Source organism: Sprattus sprattus, assembly GCF_963457725.1.
Source record: "Sprattus sprattus genome assembly, chromosome: 15".
Lineage (NCBI taxonomy): Eukaryota > Metazoa > Chordata > Actinopteri > Clupeiformes > Clupeidae > Sprattus > Sprattus sprattus.
Window position 1 is genome coordinate 8,646,356 of NC_137913.1, and position 8,977 is coordinate 8,655,332.

General features: G+C 45.4%; 1 protein-coding gene across 1 annotated transcript in view; it reads left to right on the forward strand.

Annotated features, from left to right (window-relative positions):
* Nucleotides 1-250: 250 nt before the first annotated feature.
* The window catches only part of kcnip3a (Kv channel interacting protein 3a, calsenilin), a gene marked incomplete at its 3' end in the record, with an annotated part of 11,775 nt that continues 3,048 nt past the window's right edge, over nucleotides 251-8,977 (forward strand). Inside the window, exons 1-3 of the mRNA XM_080852472.1 lie at nucleotides 251-365; nucleotides 6,852-6,976; nucleotides 7,336-7,405. Coding sequence (XP_080708598.1) covers nucleotides 254-365; nucleotides 6,852-6,976; nucleotides 7,336-7,405 — 307 coding nt within the window. The 5' untranslated portion in view covers nucleotides 251-253. The remainder of the gene's footprint in view (nucleotides 366-6,851; nucleotides 6,977-7,335; nucleotides 7,406-8,977) is intronic.

Genomic DNA, 8,977 nt, shown 5'->3' on the forward strand with positions numbered 1-8,977 from the left:
ATCATGACAACAGAAATGTTTTTGTCATTTGTACTCCTTGGAATTTCTTTTCAAACTTGATTGACATGACTTACAAACTTCTCCAGTTCAAAATTCTTACCGCCTGCCGTGAACGTGACTTGTGAATGAGTGCCAACTAGACTACCCGCTCCGGGTAAGGGTTCAGGCCCCCTGCCACCCCCTGCTGCCCACTCTGTAGTGCCTTCTTTTCGGGTGCCCCCCCCCTGGGCGGCACACCCTCCATCTGCCAGCCATGGGCATCCAGGGCATGGAAGTCTTTGCCATAAGCGTGGTCGTCATTCTGTTTATGGCCGTGCTGAAATCGTTTGGTGTGTTTAGCAGTGCTGAACCCATCTCCTTGGACGGTAAGTTTGGGATGCAGGAAACAACCCTCTCTGTTTGATAAAACTCCACCCTCCAGAGGACGGTTGTCCAATCATATCTTAGCATCTGTGATAAGTTGCCATGGTTACGTGTTAAGCTATATGCTGAGCTATCCTCCCTCTGATTTGCAAAGTGATTTTCATTAAATGATGGCAATGGTGTTTCTTCATCTAATGCAGTTGATATAGAAACATACAAGATATATAAATGTATATTAAGGTCTAACTCTACCAACCTCCCTCCCTCTTCTGTGCTATACTGTACTATACTAAAACTGGTCAGCAGGGGCCGTTACTTACCTGTAAGTATGACTTGCCTGCCTAACCATGGAACTACATACCAGTGGTTGTGTTGTGTTGGGTAATGCCATGGGCCTTGATGTGAATAAGAGAGAAATTAATTAATATTTTTAAACTAATTAATCGATTTTCCTGATGTGGTCAGGGTAAACCCCAGAAATGTAATTACAGTACATTTAGTCCTGGTCAGTCCTGTGTGTGTACGTGAGGAGGGGTATATATATGTGTGTGTGTGAGTGTGTGTGTTTGTGTGTGTGTGTGTGTGTGTGTGTGTGTGTGTGTGTGTGTGTGTGTGTGTGCGTACATGAGGAGGGGTATATATATGTGTGTGTGTGAATATGCGTGTGTGTTTGTGTGTGTGTGTGCGTACATTAGGAGGGGTATACATGTGTGTGTATGTGTGTGGTCACATGTTGCTCACGGTCACTGCACTAATCCTCTTATGTTTTAGTATCACAATGACCCATATTTGTATTATTTGTGCAATGCAGATTACTGGCCAAAAGCAGAAAAGTACATTAAAACCTCAGAATCTTGACCTTCTTTTAGCGCAAGGCTCAGAATACACTCCCTCAGGTTCATGAAACTGAACACTTTCTGACTGATTCTGGTTCTGTTCCTGGATGATTCTGGCTCAGGTTCTGTTCCTGGATGATCCTGGCTCAGGTTCTGTTCCTGGATGATTCTGGCACAGACACAGCTGGACCCATTCGCTTCGGGCTAGGCTTGCTTGAGGTTTCCGTAGTGACAGAACTCCGTTCATTCTGAATTTAAATGAGGAGGAGAAATGTTTGTGCTGGGTGCATTAAAGAGTGTGTGTGTGGTTTCTGTGTGGCCTTTGATGACAGGAGGGGCTCTGGTTGCGCTAAAAATGGAGGGAGTGTTATCCGTTAATCTGTGTCTCTCTCTCCTCTTCAGCGCCTTCACTCCTCATCCTCGGCCCGGACCGTGGCCCCCTCTCCAGGCTAGCATTACCTCTCATTAATAATGCAGAGCCTATTGAGCCGGCTTACTCTCGTAGCGCCCAAATACAGGGTCCTTCTGTCATCTGTGCACAGTCCTCAAGGACACGGTCCATGTATCAAACCCCATCCAAACATCAGCTGCCACTTACACATACACACACAGACTCACACAGACACACACAGACACACACACACACACACAGACACACACACAGACACACACACAGACACACACACACACACACACACACACATACACGCACACACACACACACACACACACACACACACACACACACACAGACACACACACACACACACACACACACACACACACACACACATACCCATACACACTCACATACTCTGAAGCACACACACACACACAGATTTACTCCCAAACGCATATCACACATACCTCCCACTCCAGTACCCACACCATGCCACATGCAGGCATTCACATGCATGTAAACTATATAGACCAGTGACATTTTGTTGAAAGAGTGCTGGCAGAGCTCCTGTGCTGTTGCCTTCTGGTTCTCCCTTTAGGAGGGAGACACAGACACACACACACACACACACACACACACACACACACACACACACACACACACACACACACACACACACACACACCAATACCAATCAATGGTGCTGATTTTGAGAGCTCATTGCCTCCTGAAATAACACACACGTGTAATGGAGGATTTGATTTCTGTACTATTATTAGGCTGGCTTTGTCCAGTTTGGTCTCAACTGTGTGTTGAGCTCAAACTCTCTCTCTCCCTCTCTCTCTCTCTCTCTCTCTCCCTCTCTTTCATTCTGTGTCTCTCAGTCTCTCACAGTCTTTTTGTTTGTATTAATGCGTGTGTGTGTTTCGAATAGGCTAATGCATTTGGCGTCAGAGTGTGTTAAGAGTCCTCACCTCTTCCCCTTAGGATGAGAATGGATGTCTGTAGACAACTGGCTGAAATTGGTGGTTATTGACAGCAAATCAGTGAAGGTCAAGGCTGCACCCTCAGTTTTCACCCCTAACACCCCAGTCTCGACAAGAGGACCAGTGGGTCACATTAACCCAGATTCCCCCTCTAAGCCTGGCAGGATGGGTGTGATGTGAGATAGTGCCACTCGTGCCCACCAGAGGGAAACAATGAGCCAGTGATTAGTAGCTCAACTCGTTACGTAAGATGGCAGCTTCTGTCTGAATTACATATACATTAGGAGTTTTTTCTCATAGGTCAGTCATAACGTAATTTTGGGAGTTGATGGCCCAGCGTTTCTGATCCCGATCAAGGTCAATCTGATCAATCAACTTGATTGATCTGTTTCAGAGTCATACACCAGGGATTGTTGATGCCAACGATTGACATTCTGTTTTCTCTCTGTGCCTATTTTTGACATGATTTCAAGCGTGTGTTGATATATATGTGTGTGTGTGTGTGTGTGTGTGTGTGTGTGTGTGTGTGTGTGCATGTCCGGCGTGATAATGTGTGTGTGTGTGTGTGTGTGTAATGAGTGTGAACAATAATTCTGGGTCCCTTGGGCACATACTTAGATTAATCTCCTCAGACTCTTTCTTTAATGAAGTCAGAAAAATTAGCAGAAAAACTGGTTCATAAGGCAAGGGAGGCAGGATGTAGGACATGTGTGTGTGTGTGTGTGTGTGTGTGTGTGTGTGTGTGTGTGTGTGTGTGTGTGTGTGTGCATGTGTGTGTGTGTGTGCGTGAGTGCGTGCGTGAGTGCGTGCATGCGAGCGTGCGTGTGTGTGTGTGTGAAGGCCACCTATGCACAATGCAGTTCTATGGCCTGGGACAGACCACACCGTAAAAACCGTAGCACAACATTGACATCTACATTTCCATTGCCTTTTATAAGTGGCAACTCTGCAGTTGTTGATGTTTGTAGGGTTTGTAGGGTTTCTTCTTTCTTCTTCTTTCCAGTAGTCAAATTGCTCGACCAAAACTCCATACTGCTGCTTAAAAGCATATATACCATGGAAGTGGTTTTATAAAGATTCAGTAACATGCTATTACTAATGTCAAACTCCTCATGGCGGAGCTGGGAAATGAAACCTTCATCCATCGGACTGCCCCCCCCCCCCCCCCCCCACATACACTAATTAGGACAGATTCACTCCACTTCCTATTACGACTTGATTCCAGGGGAGGGTGATGAGCGAAGTGGCATCATTTCAACTCCCAGCGACCCTGAGGAGGCAGGCAGAGGTTAGAGATGATTTAAAACAAGCAGAAGAAGAAGGGAAGAGCGACGTGAAGGAGAGATTGGCAGAGAACAAGGAGAGGTTAAAGAGATGATTTAAAACAAGCAGAATAAGAAGGGAAGAGCGACGTGAAGGAGAGATTGGCAGAGAACAAGGAGAAGTTAAAGAGATTATTTAAAACAAGCAGAATAAGAAGGGAAGAGCGACGTGAAGGAGAGATTGGCAGAGAACAAGGAGAGGTTAAAGAGATGATTTAAAACAAGCAGAAGAATAAGGGAAGAGCATTGTAAAGGAGGGATTGGCAGAGAGCAGAGGTGGCTGTGTGTGCAGAGCCTATCTGTCACTTAACTGGATTATAATCTGGATTGAATCTCCATTCTGACTGAAACACCATAAACCTGCTGCAATGGATTCGTGCATAGGGGACTACTTACTTTCAACTTTGCTGATAAAGTCTACATTCTTCTATTAATTTAGTTTTTTTTATTTTGTTCTATTTTTTGTTGTTTCTTTTTGTTTGCAACAAGTCAACAATGAGGAGATCAACAGATCAGACAACTTTTTTTTCTCAGTGACAGAATTTGGGTTACATGCAAGATTAACTCTCAAACTGAGATCTTGTCCGCTGTTGACACTGTGTTTTGGGTTTCTGAAGTTCTTCTGCCTGGACAACAGACAGACAGACAGACAGACAGACAGACAGACAGAGAGAGAGACAGACAGAGAGACAGAGACAGAGAGAGACAGACAGACAGAGAGAGAGAGGGAGGCAGACAGACAGAGAGAGAGAGAGAGAGAGGGAGGCAGACAGACAGAGAGAGAGAGAGAGAGAGTCTACTGGAAGTCTGAGGGTTGGTGTGGCAACCTGCTGTATGAAAGCAAGGTGGATCAGGAGGAGGAGAAGATGAGTGTGAGGTGGGAGACAGAGGGGCTGCAGACGGTGGGCATCGTGTGTCTGGTGTTCATGTTCCTGAAGCTCATGCACCTGCTGGGCCTCATCGACATCACAGAGACAGGTGAGACAGACAGAGACATCACAGAGACAGGTGAGACAGACAGAGGCATCACACAGACAGGTGAGACAGACAGAGGCAAACAGGCATCACAGAGACAGGTGAGACAGACAGAGACATCACAGAGACAGGTGAGACAGACAGAGGCAAACAGGGACAGGTGAGACAGACAGAGACATCACACAGACAGGTGAGACAGACAGAGACATCACAGAGACAGGTGAGACAGACAGAGACATCACAGAGACAGGTGAGACAGACAGAGACATCACAGAGACAGGTGAGACAGACAGAGACATCACAGAGACAGGTGAGACAGACAGAGACATCACAGAGACAGGTGAGACAGACAGAGACATCACACAGACAGGTGAGACAGACAGAGACAGACAGACAGAGGCATCACAGAGACAGGTGAGACAGACAGAGACATCACAGAGACAGGTGAGACAGACAGAGACATCACAGAGACAGGTGGGACAGACAGAGGCAAACAGGAAGGCAGAGAAAGAGAATATGAGAGAGAAGGAGGAGAAAAAAGAAAGAAAAACAGGTAAAATGTGATGAGAGAGAAAGAGAGGAAGGACTAAAGGCAGAGTGCAGGTAATGGTTTCCATGGTGATGTGATGGCATGTAATGATTTCCATGATTATGATTATGACTTGACAAGTAAACACTAGTCACACTCTTAGTAGGACTTGACTGGTAATACACACCTGATACACACCTTATACAAACCTGATACACACTTTCGATTATACACACCTTAAAAACCAAACAGCAGCACACCATCACTGCCTTTTCAATCAAACGCTTTTTTTTTTATTCTTTACTATTCATTTCTGTTTGATTTTAAAATGTCATATTTTCATATGAACTCACAGAATGGTCTTTCTCCCCCAACTCTTTTAATTGTTACGCATTTAGTAACATTCTTGTTATTCTTTTCTGCTTTTACTAATCAACTCTGTCCATCTCTCTCTTTCTTCCTCTATCAGCGTGAGAAGCTCTGTATTTTGGCATGACTTGACTATTTTCTTTCTGTTCTGTTTTTTTTTCTCACCCTCTCTTGTCTTTCTTCTCTCTCTTCCACATATGTCCTTCCCCTTCACTTGTGTGTGGTGTGTGTGTGTGTGTGTGCGTTTGTGTATCTGGTTGTGTGTGTACACAGATGGTGAGTATATGAAGAGTGGAGTGCCGTCTTTCCAGAATCTTCCTTTTGCACCCTCTTCCCTCAAAGTGTCTTGAGTTTGTGTTTTCTGCTGAGAGCATTCTTTCTCTGGTTTCTCTAGTTGGTGTCCATAACGATAAACCATCTGCCAGGTGGATGTAAAACTAGTTTGGAAAATAACCTTTGACCTTCTTTACTAACATTTAGAGAGCATCATTATGTTCTCACTGCTGTGGAGTCTCCGGGCTCTCCAGGGTCCCACAGTCCACCTCTTAACTCTCTCATATGTGCTCATCCTTAACTGTTAATTAGCTGTTACTAATCAATAACACTGCCAGAGAAAGTGCTGCTTCCCTCTCTCTCCCTCTCCATCTCTCTCCCTCTCTCTGTCTGCAAGTCTCCCCTTCTTTTCAGTAACTCTTTTTTGATTTCACTCCTCCTCCTCCTCCTCCTCCTCCTCCTCCTCCTCCTCCTCCTCCTCCTCCTCTCCTCCTCCTCTCGCATTGACCCTTATATCTGCTTGTCCCCGGTCCTCCTTTGTGTCGTACCTGTTTCCCATGCACTCACCTGTGTCCCCCCGTTCCTCCTCTCCCTCCCTCCTTCCCTCCCTCTCTCTCCTTCTCTCCCACCCTCTCTCTCTCTCTCTCTGTCTCTCTCTGTTCTTCTCTCCCTCCCTCCCTCCCTCTCTCTCTCTGTCTCTCTCTCTCTCTCTCTCATTCTCACCCACCCTCTCTCCCTCCCTCTCTCTCTCCCTCTCCCTCTCCCTCTCTCTCTCTCTCTCTCTCTCTCTCCATACAGAGAGCAGTGACAGTGATCTGGAGTTGTCCCAGGTCCGGCACCAGCCCGAGGGTCTGGACCAGCTGCAGACTCAGACCAAGTTCACCAAGAAGGAGCTGCAGTCCCTCTACAGGGGCTTCAAGACCGTGAGTATGGGGGGGGGGGGGTACAGTCCCTTTACAGGGGCTTCAAGAGCGTGAGCATGGGGGGGTACCCTACCTCTACAGGGGCTTCAAGAGCGTGAGCATGGGGGGGTACCCTACCTCTACAGGGGCTTTAAGACTGTGAGTATGGGGGGGTACAGTCCCTTTACAGGGGCTTCAAGAGCGTGGGCATGGGGGAAGTTGGGGCGGGTCAGAGGATGCAACAGCTATTTTCTGGCATTGCACAAGTGCACTCTATTGAGTCCTGTATTGACACACTAAAAGAATCCATACTCTGCAGCTTTTTATAGCCGGTGTGTTTTTCTCCATCTTGGCTCTGTCTGTCCCTCTGTCTCCCTCAGGAGTGCCCTAGCGGTTTGGTTGATGAAGAGACCTTCAAGATGATCTATTCTCAGTTCTTTCCCCAGGGAGGTAAGCATGACGGCTGTGTGTGTGTGTGTGTGTGTGTGTGTGTGTGTGTCTGTGTGTGTGTGTGTGTGTGTGTGTGTGTCTTTGTGTGTGTGTGTGTGTGTGTGTGTGTGTGTGTGTGTGTGTGTGTGTGTGAGTGAGTGTGTGTGTCTGTGAGTGTGTGAGTGTGTGTGTGTGTGTGTGTGTGTCTGTGAGTGTGTGTGTGTATGTGTGTGTGTGTGTGTGTGTGTGTGTGTTTTCATCTGCCCAGTGCATCCCTTACCAAACTAATTAGCCACTAGCACAGACACTATCTTATGAAGAAATAAACACCGAAAGTTTCAAATGCCATCACATCTCCTTGGAGGCACAGCAGGTTTGACTGCATTCACTTTCAAGCAGTGAGACTTGACCTTCACTGTGACCTCACAATGGTCACAAACGTATCACAGGCATAGTCTCACAGGGTTTGTGTCTTTTAATCACGTTTAATCATGTTTTTCCATGTAATGATATCACAAAAATGAACTATTAGCTATAGAGCAATCTCTCTGTTAGTCTATGGCCCTTACAGAATCAACTGCAAATGCTGTATTTAGATTAGAGACAGTGGAAACCAGAAACACGCGTGAAAGAGTGTGTTTATGAAAAGCCATGTAAGCCATGTTAAACAAGTTGTTTACGAAAGCCATGTTAAAGATGTTGTTAATGAAAAATCATGTAAAAGATGCTGTTCATTAAAAGCCATGTTCACCGTGTTAAAGATGCTTTTCATTAAAAGCCATGTTCACCGTGTTAAAGATGCTGTTCATTAAAAGCCATGTTCACCGTGTTAAAGATGCTGTTCATTAAAAGCCATGTTCACCGTGTTAAAGATGCTGTTCATTAAAAGCCATGTTCACCGTGTTAAAGATGCTGTTCATTAAAAGCCATGTTCACCGTGTTAAAGATGCTGCTCATTAAAAGCCATGTTCACCGTGTTAAAGATGCTGTTCATTAAAAGCCATGTTCACCGTGTTAAAGATGCTGTTCATTAAAAGCCATGTTCACCGTGTTAAAGATGCTGTTCATTAAAAGCCATGTTCACCGTGTTAAAGATGCTGCTCATTAAAAGCCATGTTCACCGTGTTAAAGATGCTGTTCATTAAAAGCCATGTTCACCGTGTTAAAGATGCTGTTCATTAAAAGCCATGTTCACCGTGTTAAAGATGCTGCTCATTAAAAGCCATGTTCACCGTGTTAAAGATGCTGTTCATTAAAAGCCATGTTCACCGTGTTAAAGATGCTGTTCATTAAAAGCCATGTTCACCGTGTTAAAGATGCTGTTCATTAAAAGCCATGTTCACCGTGTTAAAGATGCTGTTCATTAAAAGCCATGTTCACCGTGTTAAAGATGCTGCTCATTAAAAGCCATGTTCACCGTGTTAAAGATGCTGTTCATTAAAAGCCATGTTCACCGTGTTAAAGATGCTGTTCATTAAAAGCTGTGTTCACCGTGTTAAAGATGCTGCTTATGAAAGGCCATGTTAGCCATGTGAAGGAGTGTACTGTACTGACTGCTGCACCCGCTGAGCTATACATCACAACAGATGGCCT